This window comes from Pempheris klunzingeri, chromosome 18, assembly GCF_042242105.1.
Source record: "Pempheris klunzingeri isolate RE-2024b chromosome 18, fPemKlu1.hap1, whole genome shotgun sequence".
NCBI lineage: Eukaryota > Metazoa > Chordata > Actinopteri > Acropomatiformes > Pempheridae > Pempheris > Pempheris klunzingeri.
In genome coordinates this window covers 2667143-2687391 of record NC_092029.1, presented here as the reverse complement: position 1 = coordinate 2687391, position 20249 = coordinate 2667143, and the positions used below count along the sequence as shown (strand labels likewise).

At 41.5% G+C, this 20249-nt stretch overlaps 1 protein-coding gene across 1 annotated transcript in view; it reads left to right on the top strand.

The window, feature by feature from the left end:
• The first annotated feature begins 2210 nt into the window (after window positions 1–2210).
• Window positions 2211–20249, top strand: part of LOC139217663 (serine/threonine-protein kinase D3-like) — a 38115-nt gene continuing 20076 nt past the window's right edge. Inside the window, exons 1-2 of the mRNA XM_070849053.1 lie at window positions 2211–2636; window positions 18451–18589. Coding sequence (XP_070705154.1) covers window positions 2340–2636; window positions 18451–18589 — 436 coding nt within the window. The 5' untranslated portion in view covers window positions 2211–2339. The remainder of the gene's footprint in view (window positions 2637–18450; window positions 18590–20249) is intronic.

Here is a 20249-nt window from a genome sequence, read left to right as displayed (position 1 = left end):
CGGTTGGTCTCTCAGTCTCCGTCCCCGCGTTGATCAGATCCGCATGAAGCCCGGACGCGCCGCAGCTCGTCTGGGACGAAGTTTGGAGACCAGAAAAAGAACCGGTTTCCCTCCGAGCAGCGACCGGAGGAGCAGCCGGGACCGAGTGCGCCTGGTTCGGCCGCTTGATGCGACTTTCAGGCACATTTGTCCGCTTGATGGAAGCGGAAAAGCCGCCCTGTTCTCAGAGGTAGTGATGCCTTCAACTTCTCTTTTCATCTGAGTGAGAAACAGCCTGTTGCTTCATGTTCAAACCTCACAGAGCTGAGTGACTTTAACATCCACAGTGAGCCAAAGTCACATCATTATCTTTATTATTATTATCATTATTATTATTATGGTGGGAAACTTGATCACTGCAGTAAGATTTTAGGGTAAAAAGTCACTTTTGTGTCCATCATAATGAGAAAAGTTTGATTTTAACGTGTGTTATTGAGCTTAAATATGAAATCTTCCTTAAAATCTGGAGTATTTGGGTATTTATGTGGATTTGTTACAAAAATAATGCAGAGATAATGAAATTCAATGATCCTCAGAGGTTCAGGTAGGTCTCAGACTTGATGTATTTCACCTGTTTAGTTATTGAAACATGCTGAATATAATGTTAACATGGTATTCTTGTAGAGGAGGGTGCACTCAAGCACAGAAACTAAGTTTTGGGGTAATTTTGTGAAGCGTGATGTTTTTTTTTGTTTGTTTCTTGAGATGGTTGGATGCTGCGTTCTTATTCCAGGATGTGTTTTGCTTGACGGGGAGCAAAATAAAGTCCTCAGGTCTCAGTTCAGGTGGCAGCAATAACAAAATCAAGCGGAAAGCACATAAGAAGACACCATAAAAAATAGGAATTAGTGTGTTGATATGATGGGATATAGTTTTTGCAGCAACACGTTGAAGTTTACAGACGGAAATTGTAGAAATGAGCATTTTTGAGCCACAGGTTTCTTCACCAGAATCTGAAGAGACAGAGCTTTAATGTTGGGTGGGATTTAGATATTAGACTTAAGAATATTCTGTCAATATACGACCTCACTGAGCTTCATATTTCCTTTTATCCTGCACAACATGGACTGTATTTTTTATATATATGCATATTTTGGGTTCAAAGTGGCTGATTGGGAGGCTTTTTTGTTGAAGAGTAAGATCAGAAACAGTTGGAGTTAGGGCTACAAACAGTTATATCGCTCTCTTCAAAGCCACCAGACTCCATTGACAAAAGCAGTAATTTTTACCCCACAGAAAACAGGAGTTGCTGGTCTGCTGCTGCCTCGATGAGTTAGTTTGTTTGTGCTATTGTGTGACTTTGGTGTTTTAAACGGTTTGATCAGATGCATCATAGTAATTGTGTAACACACAATAACGCATAACAAACTAACCAAATGAGGCAGCACCAGACCAGCAACCCCCCCCCCATGCTCTGCAAGGTAAAATTAGTGTTTTTGTGAATGTAGTCTGGTGTGTGTGCAGAGAGCGATATAACGTCTGTTTGTGGTTAAACCAAAAGGATCTTCCAGGTCTCTCTCTGTAGGGATCCTTTCCATGGTGCTGTCACACACTTAGAATAACACTCTGAGCCTGTCAGTGGATCAAACAAGCTCTTTTAGTGGACCTACTGTGATCAGGTGCTGTTGTCCCAAAGGATCACATTACAGCCATTGCAGTTTATTTAGCAGATTTTTGTACCTTTTATAATATTCTTACAATATTCCTGATTTTACCACATGTTTTAATGACCTTACTGCACTTTAAGGTATTTAATTTTAAGCCTCACAACATGATGAGAGCGACCTTTAGTGTGGGTCCATTTACAAAGACTTAATTGTGTGTAAAGGTATTTAAAAAGTGTTTACAGGGACACCAAACTTCTCTTGAAACTCTACTCATTTTAAAGGCACTGAGAGAGAAACCTTTGGGAATAATTCTTTAATATGTTGTCTTTGATCTCCAACAGATGCAGCTGGTGGAAACAGTGAAGAGAAACTTTTCCTGACTTTGCCGCCACAGTCGTCAGTGTCACCCAGCAGGAGGCCTGAAGATCTAAATGTGTTAACAGACTCCTTAAAGTTGAGCTCCGTAGCATCCTGAAGTCTATATTATTATTATTTTTTTGGTTAGTGTGTTCCTCAGTGATGCCCGGCAGTGAGAGGAAACATCTCTTGCAGGATTTTCGTGGTGAGAAATGTGAGTCCAGACAAACGAGGGGGCAGAAAACGCTCGGCTGACCACCAGACGAGCCGCCGGACACGTGTCTTTGGATGTCGTTCGCCTTTCTCCCGCCTGGACGACGTCACAGATAGCAGCCAATGTCGGCCAACAACAGCCCGCCGCCGCCGCTGGCCTCGCCACGGTCCTTCCCCACCCTCCCTCAGCACGCTGCCCCGCCCACGCCATCGCCGTCCCCAAGCCCGCCCGCCACCCTCTGCAGCCGGCTGTCCGACGGCAGCCAGACGGCCCCCAGCCCCACCAACTCACGGGGCTCCAACCACGGCATCTCCTTCCTGCTTCAGATCGGACTCACCAGGGAGACGGTGACCCTCGACCCCGGAGACCACTCGCTGTCCGCCGTCAGGGAGCTCGTCTGCTCCATCGTGGATAAGAAGGTACGTTTTAAAGCTTTTCATGCCTGCAATCATGTGAAAAACTCCCAAAATAATGAAATCTTCATCTCATAATTACAAAATAAAGGTCTTGAGCCAGTTGTGACCAATAATTGAAGCTAATACTTGTGACAAAAGTATTATTTGATCTCAAAGTCACAAATAACAAGGAAAACAGTCTGTTTTTTGCTTCCATTTAAAAAAGAAAAACGTTTTGTGTCACCTTCACGCCGACCGATCGTTCCATCTCAGTTGATTTCACGTTCGGTTTTGGTTTCAGTGACATCTGCTCTCGGCTTTATCTCCCAACATCTACTGGTTTTACCGCTCGCACTGAACGTAGCACCTGTGTCTGCACACACACACACACACACACACACACACACACACACACACACACACACACACACACCTCTTCCTATAGTTGTGAGCACACTCATTAATGTAACCTTAAAGTAAAGCCGTTTGCAGTCAAGAGGACCAGAAAAGTCCTCACAACGGTTTAAAAAACAGGATTTGGTCTCATAACTACACACAAACACACACACACACACACACACACACTTTGCAGCAAACCAAACACGTTCACCTGTTTTGTAGGACAGTTAAACTTCTAGTGAATTAGCCGTGTTTCCATCAACAGGTTTAGAGCGAATAAACCAGGCTACGTTACACGTGGCTGCATTAAACACAGAAGAAGAAGAAGAAGAAGTGGAGGCTGCGACCTGGAAACAAAAGTGTTTTATGTTTTATGAGAGAAAAGTCTTCAGGAATCTGTTTCAGTCAGACAAGTTATGATTGTTCTTTACGTTCAGTGAGTTGTGACCGTGTTTCATGCTGTCAAAGACAAAGAAATGATTGAAACACACGCAGTCTGTTTGCATCACCTTTTTCTAATGTGGCGCTTTAAACTTCACATTAAAATACTAATTTATTTACCACATTCATCAACTTTTTGTACAAACTAGAGGCCTATAATATAATACAGTATAAAAGAATACAGTACAATACACTATATATGACTACCTTCCCTAAACCATGAGTATGTAGGAGTTGTGGTAGTATATGTTGATGGAAACATGGCTATTGATTGATTGATTGGGTGTTGAACTGCAGTCAATGGCTGAACAGACCGATCGACGTCACCTTTCACCCGCAGCTTTGTCGTCGCACACTTTCACTTGTCGTCTCTTGTCACCGGCTGAGGAAAAGTGTTTTTTTTTTTTTTTTTAACAAGGGAAGGTCACTTCCTGGTCGCCGCTGCTGAGTCAGCGCCCTTCACTTCCTGTTTCACAGCTGTGTGATGTGTTGGAGCAGCAGCAGGGTGGTGGACACTTTGATTCTCAGTTATCTCAATTAGATGATTAGCTGATTGCACACACTATAGACCTCCACTACACACACACACACACACTATAGACCTCCACTACACACACACACACACACTATAGACCTCCACTACACACTGACTAACTAGTACACACACACACTATAGACCTCCATTACACACTGACACACTGACTAACTAGCACACACACACTATAGACCTCCACTACACACTGACTAACTAGTACACACACACACTATAGACCTCCATTACACACTGACACACTGACTAACTAACACACACACTATAGACCTCCACTACACACTGACACACTGACTAACTAGCACACACACACACTATAGACCTCCACTACACACTAACACACTGACTAACTAGCTCTCACACACTATAGACCTCCACTACACACACACACACACACACACACACACACACACACACACTATAGACCTCCACTACACACTGACACACTGACTAACTAGCACACACACACACACACTATAGACCTCCACTACACACTAACACACTGACTAACTAGCACACACACACTATAGACCTCCACTACACACTAACACACTGACGAACTAGCACACACACACTATAGACCTCCACTACACACTAACACACTGACTAACTAGCACACACACACACTATAGACCTCCACTATATTATCTTTCTGCTGCCAAAGCAACGAGCACTTTATCTATTATAGTTCATCAATCACTTAATTGATTCAGACATAGAATCAGCTATATCTGAGGCTGATCAAAGGAAATACATGCATGGACGTATTGCACAGTAGGTGGGGAGGAAGTGCATGAATGTGATGTGAGCTCGCAGGAGCTGTGATGTCCACAGCAGGAACGTCGGAGCAGGAACCTCCTGCGGGAAAACCGGCTTCCAGTTTGGCCTACAAAATGACATCATCACTGGAATTTACTTTTTCCTGCTTTTGTGTCGCCATCATGGAGCCGAGAGCTCCGACCGTGGGTGGACTGAGGCTTTCCGTCTGATTTACTGCTGTTATGTCACCTCTCTGCTGCCGTGTGTGTGTGTGTGTGTGTGTGTGTGTGTGTGTGTGTGTGGTAGGAAGGGGGGGGGGAGGAAGTAGGGAAGTTCCCCTCCCCTGTAGGTCACCACATCGACCCCCCACCTCACACACAAACAGGACTGTGCACTGAAACGCTTCGCTCTGTGTTCTCGATATCAGACGTGTTACGTGAAAGAGACCCAGTTTGGCCTCTTTCAGCTGCTTGTTTCGGTTTATCAGCACATTTACTGTTTTCAATCAGTCAAAATTTATTCACACAACAACTTTCAAACTAATCAAATGCAAGAAAAGTGATTTACTAAAAAGTTAATTTACTAAAAGAACAATAAAAGATGTGTAGTTAAGATAATAAAAGAAACATAATGAAATGTAATGCAGGCAATTAAAATAAAAGTAACAATGACATTTTAAAGTACTACACAAAATAAATAGACTACAGTAAAATAGTAAAATGTTAACAAAATAAAATAATAATGTTGATAGTAAATAAAATAAGTATAAATAATTAAATTAAATGGTGGAGACCAAACCGGAGCTAAAAGAAAAGTGAATATTAGACTTAAAAGTCTACAGGGGGAAAGTTCACCAGTTGGATGATCATGTTAAAGGGATAGTTCAGATAGTTTGAAGTGTGGCTGGTGTTTCAGTGTAAGTTTATGGTGTATTTGGAATATTTTCACCACTTAACCTCACATCAGACGTCCGTTCTGACGGGACACTGAAGCCTTTCTCTCTCTTACTTCTCTTACTTCTCTTCAAACCCACCAGACTCCATTCACAAAAACAGTCATTTTACCTCTAAGGGTGTCACCTCTCCTTTGTCCCAACCGGCAAAAACCTTTATCGATATGACTCAGATTTCATAATTTGGGGTTCCTGAAACATTTTATTATCCAGTGCGAAACGTGTTCTTTCCTCTGATTTTGAAATTACACCCCCTCCAAATCATTTTTTGTAATAATTTGAAGCTCAATATCTTTTTACCCCCCAGAAAAACAGCACGGTGTCAAACATGGGTTAACGTTAACGTTACACTAGTGACTTTTCCGTAACATTTACGACCATTTTCCTCAAAAATCACAGCTATTTAGAAACATTAGAACATAATAACAGCATCTCTCTCTCTCTCTCGCCGTCGTCCCCGGCGATGTGAGTCCTCCACACGGCTGGTTTCCACGGTTACCAAGGCCAGGCACTGGTTCAGGTGTAGAAGTGAATGATGGTGGCAGACAGAGAGAGAGAGAGAGAGATGTCAGTGTTGTTGTATGGCCGCTCGACCCGCCTACAGAACTTTTAAATGCTCCACTGTTGATGTTGTCGGAAAACTCCACCTTTAATGATTCACATGTTTTTAATGCCACAACTGAAGCTTTTTTACATCCAATACCTACAATTTCCACTTTTCGCTTTTATGTACTGGTTAATTAATGATCTCACCTTGAACACTGGTGTCGAATATCGCTTTTGTTAAAAGGAATTAAAGGGAAAATATCCAGTTTCTTCAGTTTGTTTGTGGCCTCGTAAATCAGTGGATTAGGGGGGAAAGTTATAATCACATCATTCACGCTGGTTGTTTCCTTTTGAATCTGTGTGTAATGGAGATTTGAGGGCTTCAGCTGAAAGAAGCTTTTTATTGGCGCGTACCTGTCATCCTGCTGGATTTACAAGGACACACAGTCAGTGTTTTTTTTTCTATCTGTCATCTTGTCTCTGCTCGATTAACTAAACAACTATCTGGGCTTGTATCTGTAAAATGCCTTAAGAACAGTCCTAAACTGTGACTAATGACTCACTTTATAGTATAACTCTGATATTTTTTTTTTAAAGCTGGGCCCTGTATTTATATACCCTGGTGTCTAATTGACTGGTAGATACAAAAGTGTTGGAACTGGTCCAGTAGATCGCCTCAGCCGGCAGCTGTGACACAATGGCTGCAACGTGATCCTTTGAGGAAACGGTGTCCGATCACAGTAGGTCCACTAAAAGAGCTTGTTTTATCCACTGACAGGCTCAGATTGTTATTCTAAGTGTCTGATCAAGTGATGGGAAGGATCCCTACAGAGATAAACCTGGGAGATCCTTTTGGTTTAACTACAAATCGCTCTATTCAAAGCCACCAGACTCCATTGAAAAAAGTGGTAATTTTACCTCATAGAACATTAGAGTTTATGGCGTACCTCTGACTTAATCGGTTAGTTTGTTTGTGTTATTGTGTGACTTTAGTTAAGTTAGTTCAGATGCAACACTATTTGTTTAACACACAATAACACAGACTAACTAACTGATTGAAGCAGCGTTAGACCAACAACTCCTGTGTTCTGTGAGGTAAAATTACTGTTTTTGTCAAAGGAGGCTGGTGGCTCTCAAGAGAGCAACATAACTGCTGTTTGTGGTTTACCGTGTTAGCATGCTAATATTTGTTTATTAGCACGAAACATGAAATACAGGTGAGGCTGATGGGACATTGGTTTGGCAGGTATTTTGAGTTCATGCATGGTATTTATTCTTTAAAAGAATAAAAGCAGTGTCACATTGTTCTTTTTTTTTTACACATTTGAGATGAAAGTTCATGTCAGAGAGGATCACACATATCAGCTGTGGTCAGAAACTGATTCAAATATCCGTTAAATTGTTTGAAAAATTAATACAACAGAATGTTTATCAGCTTAGGTTGAGTTTTATTGCACAATCAGTGAAAAACAACAAGCATCATAGTTCTAATTCCTCTTTCAGTCTTACTCACTTTGTAATTTTCTGGATAAAGTGTGTTTCTGTGTTGTCCTTTAATGTTAAGTGAGGAGGTTTAATCTGGTCGTTTATTTTCTTTTATGTAAGACATTGAATCAACAGCCATTAACAGTTTCACTTTTTAAAATCCCGGCTTAACGTTTCAAACTCCATTTGTTGTCTCATCAGACAAAAACCTCAGAAAAGCACCAAGTTTGCAGCTGAGCTCTGATCCTGAACATCACACACTAAATCGCCCTAAATGGAACTAAATCGTTTTAAATAACTCGCTTTTATCCCGTTACAGCATCTCTTTAAGTGTCCACGGCGACACTTTGGGTAAACGAGTACACGCTTAACGAGTCTTAACGAGTCTCATGCTGCAGTTCCTGAAACAGCCACTAGAGGCAAAATCACCAAATGTTAAATGTGTCGGCACGAGCAGCCGTGCGTGAATTTAACCGAAATAAACATAAATTGTGAAACTGAATACGTCTTTATTTAAATCAGGAAAACATAAACAAGATTAACGTCACCGAGTTCTGAGTCGACACTTTTTTTGATAACATTATATTTAAATTCTTTACTATAGCTTTAACAAGACAAAGGTGGAAGATAACGGTAGAAATTAATGCTTTTAAACTGCTAGTTATATTCCAATTCTTACATTTATACTTATTTGATATACATGCTTTGTCAGCTTTTATTCAATTTGTTTGTTTTTTATTACGTTTTTAAAATGTATTTTTGCTTTCTTCCAATCTCTATCAAATTTTTTATTTGTTTTTATTTCACACAGATAAGAACAAAATACTTGAAATAAATCCAAAAGTATGTGATATGTGCATTAAATATGTGAAATTAATTTAATTGAAAGTATAGAACCTGTAGTTCACTAGTAGTGCTACAGATGTTTTTACAGATGGATCCATGTGTGCAGGCATGTTGGTAAAGCTTGTGCCGTTTTATTCTGAAGGATCATCAGAATATAGTGTTTCCACACCTCTTATGTCATAATGTCAAAAGGACAAAGGAAAAAACACTTGAAGAAAAAAGAAAATTAAGAAAAATTAGAAAAGAGAATAAAAAGAAGAAAAAAAATTAAAAAGCTGTTTGCACATTTAATTTTTAAAGTCAAAGTTGGACAAAATTCAACCGCTGATCCAAATTTAAAAACTAAAATGCAGTTTTCTAACAATTTAAAAATAAAAATCAGTAGTTGACATTTATTTAATCTTAACCTGCTGTAGATTGAACAACATTTAAATAGAATAAGTGAAACTTTAACTTTAAATTTACACGTCACAACACTCCTTCGGTGTATTTGGCTTTGCTTATACTACATTTTACTTTCCACTGTACATCATGGTGCATATAATATATTGAATATTAAAAGTAAAAGTCAAGCAGCTTTTTCCATTTTTGCCCCTGTTAAAATACAAGCATGTGAAAATGAAAATGCAAATTGAGTTATTGCATTTTCAGCCCTTGAACGACTATAACTATAAATGACCTACACACACACACACACACACACACCCCCACCTGCTCCGACTGTACCTGCACGTCCGATAAGAACCAGGAAGTGGGTGCATTTCCTGTCTCGCTGAGGTCATCTGATCCGAAACAGGAAGTGTCTCTGGGTTTAATACTTACTTTGCTCCCCCTGAGCAGTCGAATCTAAGCAGGATATCTGACGCTCATTTGCATCCAAATTGTCCGCTGGGGTGACGTCCTGTCAACGGATCATTTGACTGCTGCGGGACTTTAAAGGGGCATTACGTCAAATTTTTAATGTGAGGAAAAAGTACTTGTCGGATCCTTTTTGTTTTGTTAAAGTGGCAGTTTTCTCAATTAATTAAAAAACAAAGATGTTCTATTAAGGAAAAATGTTTCTCGACATTAGGTGTGTGTGTGTGTGTGTGTGTGTCAACCATGTGACCTGGATAGGTCATTAATTTATCAGGATAAACTCCTTAAGATGTATCATCTCGTTTTGAAGTTGGTCCCAAACAAACACTCACAAAACAAATAGGAAACAGAACAGTACAAGATATAAATACTTAACACAGCAAAGACAAAAAAACCCTAAAATTAATGAACAAAACTATTTAAATTAATTTTAAAAACACGGTAACAACCTTTGGTTACAAGTACTCGACCACTAATGATCCCCGTGTTCATGCACGTTTGTACTGTAACATAAACTAATCAGTGGTGGTGAGTTTAGTTTCAACTTCACAATAATTTAGTTTTAAATGTTTTTATTGGGAAGCTTCTTATTCAAAGATTTAAAAAAAAAACATGGTGTTTCCACGATTCTTTCCCATAGAAACAATGTTGTAATGTCAAAAGGACAAAAACACGCTTGTGGAAAAATAAAAAAACAAATGAACATTTAAAAAATATAGAAAACAATAAATAAATAAGGAAAACACTAATAGATATAACAATAAACTGATAAATAATAATAATATCAGTTGCTGCAGAGGCGTTGTCACCTTCAGCCGGCGTTTCTTCTTCTGTGGTTTTCGTGCAGCAGATGTGTTTTTAGTTTTGGTTCCCTGTTTTGACTCCCGCTCTGTTTCTGCAGCACTTCATCACGACCGAGGCGCTAAAGGAAAAGAGTGGGTTTCATTTTGTCTCTGCAAATAAGTGTGCTGCCGTGGCTGCGCGGCGCTCCTCCTCACTCGGGGGACAGACGAAGAGCAGATCAGAACTTCATCAATGAAGCTTAGCGGCTCAAACACAGTGTGGTAAAATCAGAGGCTCTGTAACTCTGAGGTGGTCGAGTTTCTGTGGCATTCAGAGGAAACACTGAGGTCACTTTAACACACACACACAAACAAACACACACTGTGGTATGTGAGGAGGGAGGATGTTGTTGTGGTCACTGCGTGTGTGTGTGTGTGTGTAGAGCAGTGATTTCTTTCGGTGTGTGTTATCCTGACACTGATGCTATAACACAGCCGCTCTCATTAAGGCTGCAAGTTCCACCAGGAAGTTTCAGAAGCGTCTCTTCACGCCTGGTCTGTTTTTGACAGAGGCTGCCGACACAGAAATGCCATAGAGAATCCAACCTGTTTTAAAAATAAAACACCCTGCACAGACTCCTGATGATACATCATCACACCAGCATTATTATTTCATAACTGTCACCTGGTCTGAGGGTTTTTGAACACCGCAGATCACAAGACATTCATCTTGTTAGTGGAAAAACACTTTGATATTCATTTTAGGTGCCGTCTGAAGCTGCAGCACAACAAAGTAGGACATGCCTACAAGTAACACAGTCAAAACAGGCAGAATAAGAAATTTAGAAGCATGAAAATCTATTTAAAATGACCAATTTTTTCACCAAAGTCTGAGAAAATCAACGAATCAGACTAAAGCAGTCCTGGTGGGATATGACATGCAGCACAAGAACAAACAAACTAACCATTCCAGACAGCAGTAGACCAGTGTTATTCTTAACTATATGACAATATTATTTAAAGGATCCCTACAGAGAGAGACCTGGAAGATCCTTTTGGTTTAACCACAAACAGCCGTTATAGCGCTGTCTGCACACACACCAGACTCCATTCATAAAAACAGTAATTTTACCTCGCAGAACACAGGAGTTACAGGTCTACCGCTGCCTCTGTCAGTTAGTTTGTTTATGTCTTTGTGTGTTGCACAAATATTTTGTTGGATTCAAACTGACCTTTTAAAACACTGAAGTGACACAATAGCACAGACAAACTAACAGATCAAGGCAGCGGTAGACCAGCAACTCCTGTGTTCTCTGAGGTAAAATCACTATTTTTATGAATGGAGTCTGGTGTGTGTGCAGAGAGCGATATAACGGCTGTTTGTGGTTAAACCAAAAGGATCTTCCAGGTCTCTCTCTGTAGGGATCCTTTCCATGATGCTGTCACACACTTAGAATAACACTCTGAGCCTGTCAGTGGATCAAACAAGCTCTTTTAGTGAACTTAATTTTGAGGGCGAGGCTGCTGGATTAAAAATTCCCAAACTTTTTATTCCTAAAAGTCATTTAGAGACCAAAATGTGTACAAATAGGCCCTGAGTTTAAAAATACCTTAGTTATCCTTTAATTGTAGGGCACCATTTCATTGCTGGGGATTAATTACTAAATGGAGCGGTTCAAATGGGTGTGCTGAGTGCATGAATGAGTGGGTTATCAGTGGTTTAACAGCAGATTAACTGGGGCCAAAATTATAACGACCCAAAGAGAGTAAAGAGCAGAACAAACAGTCAGAGCGAAGAATATTTAGATATATGAAGTTTTCTCGTTCGGGACGTGAGCGAAAGTCAGAACTTTAAAAACGAATTAAAACCTCACTGCTTGTAAAACTGATGCCACTGATCGATGAAAAGCATGTGTGTAGATTGTGTGTGTGTAGATTGTGTAGCGTGCAGCAGTGATTTTTAACAAGTGGATTAATGAACACACACACACACACACACACACACACACACACACACACACACACACACACACACACATTCTTGTCTTTCTGTAGTTGTGAGGACACGTGTTAACTTAACCATAACAGCTAAATGTCTAACCTTTCCCATTAACCTAACTCTAACCTAAACCTAAAAATCAAGTATGATCTCTCTCCTGAAATTGTGAGGACCAGGCAAAGTGTCCTCACAATCCGGGAATGTCCTCACAACACTGGTGTAAAACCACACACACACACACACACACACACACACACACACACACACACATATACAACCTTGACCCACTCAGCTCTGCTTCCTGTTGTTTCCTGAGCGAGGTGACAGAGCGAGCGGATGCAGGGAAAACAGGCGAGCTGCTGTTTACCTCCATATTTCCCATCAGCCCCTTTTAGCGCCGTCCCTCCAGGCTAATTGTACACATACGGCGAAAGAGTTGAAGAGTTTTATTGGAGCTGAAAGGCTCTTTAGCTTTCTGCGGCGGAAGACAACGGCTGTTTTATGTGTTTGTGCTCTCTTCGTCGCTGCCGGCGCGAGTGCTTTTTATAAGCTGCTGTGAAACGATAAGCTGCTGTTTTTCAGTCCGTATTAAAAGAAAGGATACCCTATGTTCATACTTTTATTTATTTCTTATACTTTCTGTCACATGGGTAATCATGAGTGTAATCATGAGTGTCACCCGCCCTCCACTCTGCTTCCATGTGTCCATCATCGGGGCGTTGGATTAGATTACAAAAGGGAATTATAAGGATGTGCATGCATCAGAAAATAAAACTGAGATAATTCTAAAAAAATATTAATAAATGAAATAATACATAAAAAATAATTCAATAAATAGATAAAAATCAAATAAACTGCAGTCAAAACATGCAGAATAAGAAAATTAGCCTACTTGCTCATGTTAGAAGCACAAAAATTGACAGCAGCACACCGGCAACTTTCAGTGGAGTCTGGTGGCTTTGAAGAGAGCGATACAACGGCTGTTTCTGCTCAAACAAAAATAATCTTACTGGTTTATCTCTTTCCATAATCTTGTCAGACACAGGAACGGCCCTCTCTCTTCAAAGCCACCAGACTCCATTGACAAAAACAGTGATTTTAGGTCACAGGACACAGGGAGTTCCTCGTCTGTTGCTGCCTCGATCAGATAGTTTGTTCGTATTGTTGTGTGACTTTAAAACCGGCACTGCTGAGCCACTTTAAATTTTCTAGACGCGTCACCAGTGGAGCCTCAGATCCTCTTTGCAGTAATGTTCAAAGACGTACCGCCTGCACGCACGCTCCACGCCACAAAAATGCTTTTCTCACTGATAATATTTTGGTCCTACTTGGATCTTCGTCTGGTCGACATGCTGCAGTTACCGTGCTCCAACAAAGACCTCATTGTAAATCTAAACTTGGACAATCGTCTCTCTTGATAAAAGGCTGTTAACTGTGGAACACATTACCGAATGAAATCAGATTAATTTCAGATGTAAAAGCTTTTACAACAAAGGTGAAGTGTTAGCTAAAAGCTAACCCATTTTTAGCTAATTGCACTTTAAACTATTATTGGTGTGAGTGTGTTTTTGTTTGTGTGAGTTTTGCGTGTACTTTATTGTAATTCCATATCTGTAGTGTAATGTGATTTTAAGATATGTGCATCATGTAAAAGCCCAACTAGGGAGGAGAGTTGAAGATTAGCATTAGCTCTAAAATATGTTAAATTGCATCGCCCCTGTCGAATAGAAATAAAGAAAAGTAGGTGTAAATTTCTTCATTCTTCCTCTGCTGCAGCCCTAATCTGGATTAGCAAATAATAGACGGATTGTTAACGTAGCAAACTTTATGAAACAGTTGTGTTTTTGTGTGTGTGTGTGTGTGTGTGTGTGTGTGTGTGTGTGTGTTGAGGGTGCTGTCCTCCCTTATAGGACCAGGATTACTGGGTTTCATGAACACTTAATCTGTGCAGCACTCATGCCATTATCAGAGAGATTTAAGAGGTAAAGGATACCCCCCCCCCCCCCAGCCCCCCTCTGGATCGGTTAAAATATGGCCTAAACTTAGAGACACCTCGGCCCCCTCCTCCTGCCCCTGTGTGGGGGGTCAAAGGTCGTGACAGGGCCTGGAGGTTTTAGCCTGTGTGACCCTGTGACAGCCCGAGCTGGACTGTGGAGAAATGTGGAGTCGGAGAATGTGAAAGGGGTTGTGTGTGTGTGTGTGTGTGTGTTGGTGTGTGTGTGTGTGTGTGTGTGTGTGTGTGTGTGTTGGTGTGTGGAGGTTAAGCCTGGTTAATGGAGGATTAACCATAAAGAGGGGATCAGTGTGTATTAAACACACACTCTTGTCCATTAACTGGACTCTTAGTGTGTTTCTCCGCTCACCTCAGAGGACGCGGCAGCTGACGGCCGACAAGCTCTAACGTGATTGGACCGAGCCCAAATGTGTCGTCATGGCAGCAGCTGACCCGAAGTGTTTTCACTTCTGGTTCAGACCTCATGGAGGATTTTTTTTTTTCCAGCTTCCTGCTTCGTCATGGTTTCAGAGCGGCTGCAGAATGAGAGGACGGACACAGAGCTGTTTGTCTCCGTGCCTCTTCTCTACTTATTCTGTAAAATTGTTTTTTAGAGTTGTTTTATAGAGATGGGTTAATAATTAAGCAGAAATGGCTTATTTTGAATGAATTGTAATTGTGTAAAGTATGTTAGAGGCAAATTAACGGCAAAGAGGCACAATACAACCCCAAAGAGATCCGGAACGACCACCACAAGGTGCAAAATGACTGGAAACAAATGCAAAACAACCAGGGAGAGACAGTAGGACCCTGAAAAGACCACAAAGAGATGCAACATGGCCACAAAACGTACAATACGACCTCAAAGAGAAACAGAACAACCACCAAAAGATGCAAAACTATTACAAAGAGACGGCATACAACCACAAAGAGATGCAAAATGACCATAAAGAGACACAAAATGATCATAGACATCAACCGACTACAGACAAACAACCACGAAACCCAGAAAATGACAACAAAGACCCACAAAATGACCATAAAGAGACAATAAATGTCCACACAGAGACGCTAAATGACCATAAAGAGACACAAAATTACAACAAAGAGACGCAGAATGACCCCAAATACACAGAAAATGACAACCAAGAGACACAAAATGAGCACAAACGGATGCAGAACAGCCACAAAGAGTTGCAGCAGCGTCGTTTGTAGTCGTCTTGTGCCTCCTTACAAACATCCATGTTGCTTGTTGTTTGTTTTGTGTCTGTTGGGTGTCTGGGTGCTTCTATGTGGGCACGAGGGGGCCGTTCAGATGTCTGCGCCCTCGTGGCTTCTAGTTTGAAGGAGGGTCGATACAGCCGAGACTCTCCCTGTGCAGGAGTAACAGGACTGTTCCCTCCCTGGTCTTTGGGATCAGGCTGTTGGCCGTGTTTCCGTCTGTCGTTGTGTATTTGCCGGAGCGGTGGTGGTGGTGCAGCCACGCGGATAATGACTGCTGGGTGTCGGTGTCAGGACCTCAGCCATAATTCATGACGGACGTCCTGAGTGTGGCACGCCCAACGTGATCCGTGCAGCTTCTGCCTCGTCACCTGTCGGCCTGGTTTCCTGCTGACAGTCGTGCGCTGCAGGATCCATGCTGCATGCTACCTGCACGCTGCTAACATCCTGCTAACACAGAGACAGGAAGCTGCTTCAGAGACACTTTACTGTAACCACATGCACCGTTCACCATGCCGTAACATCTATGTAGACTGTTTAGTGTTTTGAGAAAATATAATGTTCAAGTTGGTTTCAGTGTATTTTAATTAATTTTTATTTTAACTTGAACCAGACTCTATTTACAAAACTAGCCATTTTACCTTGCAAAACAAAGGCGATCTACCGCTACCCAGATCAATTAGTTTATTTGTGTTACTGTGCGACTTTGGTGTCATAAAGGGTTAGTTTGAATAATGTTTCCATAATGTCGTCGGACACAGAAACAGTCGTTGCATTGCTCTCTTCAAAGCCACCAGACTTCATTCACAAAAACATAAATTTTCCTTCACAAAACACAGGAGTTGCTGGTCTACTGCTGTCTTGATCAGTTAGTTTGTTTGTATTGATGTGTGTCATAGAGGGTTAGTTTGAATCCAACACAATTTTTGTGGGACAGACAATAACAGATAAGTTAACTGATTGAAGCAGCTGTGAACCAGCAACTCCTGTGGACTCAGTGGTAAAATTGCTGTTTTTTTCAGTGGAGTCTGGTGGCTTTGAAGAGCGCGATGTAACGGCTGTTTGTGGTCAAACTAAAGGCATATTACAGGTCTATCTCTGTCGGGATCCTTTACATAACGTTGTCAGGCACAGACACAGCCGTTACATTGCTCTCTTCAAAGCCACCAGACTTCATTGAAAAAAACAGCAATTTTACCTCACAGAACTCCGAGAGTTGCTGGTCTGCTGCTGTCTCGATCTGTTAGTTTTTTTGTGGTGTCGTGTGATTTGGGTGTTTTAAAGTGTTAGTTTGGATTCAACACAATATTTATGTTACCGGCAATAACACAAACAAACAAACCAGTCAAGGCAGCTGTAGACCAAAAACTCCCTCTGTTCTGTGAGATAAAATTCCTATTTTTGTGAATGTAGTCTGGTGTGTGTGCAGAGAGCGATATAACGGCTGTTTGTGGTTAAACCAAAAGGATCTTCCAGGTCTCTCTCTGTAGGGATCCTTTCCATAATGCTGTCACACACTTAGAATAACAACAATAACAGAATCTGAAACTTTTGAGCACTGCAAACTGCAGGAAAGTTGTGACAGATGGCGAGAGAGCTTTACATCTGACTGTGACCCAGACTTGAACCTACCGTCACATGGTATTTAAGGTCCTTTGCAAAGAGGATCTAGCTGCTGGGAAACCTTCATGTTCTGGGGGAAAAAAACCATAGCAGCCTCTGGCGTTTTAACCAGAAAATCAGGCTTTTTAATGTAGACCGTAAACTGTGGTCGGTGTCCTTTGGTGGAAACTGATTCAGCAGCCACAGGAGGAATGTTTCAGCAGCGTTTGGCCGCTGGTAGTTTCCCAGCGCGGTTTGTGATTTCTCTGAATTTGTTTCATCACACATCATGTGTTCCTCACATGAAAGCGTTAGGTAATGGTTAACTTTAGGCCTTTAGCCTGCGCTGACACAAAGGATGAAGTCATGAACGTCGCTCTGAGGACGAGCCTCTCACGCTAGATATCAGGACATGTCACCGCAGGGGTCAAAGGTCAGCGGCCTTCATTTGACCAGCCCTTTGAAAGGACACTGTAAAAGCAACCATCAGCTTTACCTGTTTCTTCTTTTGACTTTCTAATTTGAAATCATGGGACACACCTGGAGCGCCACCCGCAGGCCAGACATGTCTCATAACCTAGAAGAATAATTGTCATGAAATTAGAACATTTTCCTCTTCTTGGCTTCTTTATATGTTTACCATGTCTTTTTTTAACTAACCTGATAATTGGTTAGTGGGGTCTTAAACTGTCCGCTGTATGTGAAGCTAATATTCGCCTTACTTAGTTACTCAGGGCTAAACAGGGGCTAATGGTTGTGCTAACTGGGGCTAATGGTTGTGCTAACTGGGACTAATGATTGTGCTAACTGGAGCTAATGCTTGTACTAACAGGGGCTAATGCTTGTGCAAACTGGGGCTAATGATTGTGCTAACAGGGGCTAATGCTTGTGCAAACTGGGGCTAATGATTGTGCTAACAGGGGCTTAATGGTTGTGCTAACTGGGGCTAATGATTGTGCTAACTGGAGCTAATGATTGTGCTAACAGGGGCTTAATGCTTGTGCTAACTGGGGCTAATGCTTGTGCTAACAGGTTCTAATGCTTGTGCTAACTGGAGCTAATGCTTTCACGAAACTTAAAGACACTTTTAATAGTTTAATGTCTCAAAATGTGGAAGTTTATTAGCCAACAACATACAGACAGTTTCATACTGTTGTATCTCGATCTAATATCTCTATCAGACAGCTGTGGGCAAAGCTGCAAGTCAATGTGTTTTGAGTGTTTTATGGAAATGTTGGATTTTAAAATGATGTTCCAGTGATGTGATGAAGAACTTTTGATTTTTCAGTTATTAAATTTGGTTGACTAACTTAAAGTAAACATTCAGAAAATTGAGTGAATCATAACATGAATGGTGAATATCTATCCTGTAATATAATATAAAACGACATGTGCTCCTCCTCAGTTCCCTGAATGTGGTTTTTTCGGGATGTACGACAAAATCCTGCTCTTCCGCCATAACCTGCACTCGGACAACATCCTGCAGCGTCTGACCTCAGCGGAGGAGATCCACGAAGGCGACCTGGTCGAGGTGGTGCTCTCCGGTGAGAAACTCAACTCTTGTTTATATTTGATGGAGGTTCGGTTGCCGGAGCGACCAGCCACATTTGTGACCGCTTTCAGCTCGCCATCTCCCTCACTACCCAGTATCTCCGTATGCGGTCATGACTTCCTTACATCTTTTTGCGGTCTGGTAGCAGGTGAGACTTTAGGTTAAATGTCAGGGGGGATCTCCAGAGTTACCACAGGTCATCCTGGGGGGAATCCCTTCAAAGGTTATTGAGGCATTTCGCTCATAACGATAAATGTGAACCTCGTGGTGGCGCCAGATGAAGGATCAACACCACAAATCACATTTTATTATCACTATTATTAGCTTATTATTCACATGTATTCGTCCGCTTCTCTCCGCAGGCAGTAACAACCTAAAGCCCTGCACATATTCATCCTGCAGTGTTTGTTATGTCTCAGCTTCTAGAGCTCTTGTTAATCCACGTCTGAGTGAGAGCAGCGAGGTCGCCTCAGATCTCGTTTCCTCCACCGCGCCGTCGCCCCGGGTCGCCCTGCGCGCTCCAACCATAATATTGTGTATAGGATTGTCGTTTCCTGAGTCGTGTCGACAGGTTGGGCTGTAAAAACTAAAACTGACACCGCAGCAGCTCAACACTCCGGCGGCAGGTTTGAGTTGCACAGGAGGAAGAAAAAGAAACACATCGCAACCACTTCCTCCTCCTCGTCCTCCTCCTCAAGCACTTTAGCTAGTTAATATATGCTAGTATGTCTGTTAGTAGAACTGTGTTACTCAGTTACTTGCTTTTTCTTTCTGGCGTCTCATACTTTGAACTAAACCTTTAACCACAACATTTTGAATGTGACAATTACACGTATTACTGTACAAAGTCACACCTCTCCAACACTAGTGGCTCCAGACTGTTTCTCAGTATATTAATGACAAACACATTTGGCCAAGCACTAAATAAATGTTAGATTTCAGTCAGTCTGATTGCAGCAGATTCATAGATGTAGAACAAGTTGGATATTGTATTCTCATATTCTCCTCCAGATTTTGTTTTGTGAGATTCTGACAGGAATTGGTTTAGTAGATCGGCCCAGCCGGCCGCAAACAGGCTGTAATGTCATCGTTTGGGGCAAGTAGGTCCACTAAAAGTGGTTGTTTTAGGTTCAGACAGGCTCAGAGTGTTATTCTAAGTGTGTGACAGCATTATGGAAAGGATCCCTACAGAGAGAGACCTGGAAGATCCTTTTGGTTTAACCACAAACAGCCGTTATATCGCTCTCTGCACACACACCAGACTCCATTAACAAAAATAGTAATTTTAGCTCACAGTACACAGGAGTTCCTGATCTACCATTGATAGGTTGATAGGTTAGTTTGTTTGTGTTACTGTGTTTAAAACACAAAATTCACGCAATAATACAAACAAAGTAACTGGTCCAAACAGCGGTAGTCCTTTGTAAAATGGCTGTTTTTGGTCTTTGGTCTTCTTTAGAAAACGACCAAACTCCATTGACAAAAGCAGAAATTCTACCCCGCTGAATACAGGAGTTTCTGTTGTAGTTGCTGTGACTTTAGCGTTTGATCACATTAGTTCATATCTGAACTGACCCTTTAAAACCCCAAAGTCACACAACAACACAGACAAACTAACTCAATCAAAGCAGCTGTAGACCAGCAACTCCTGT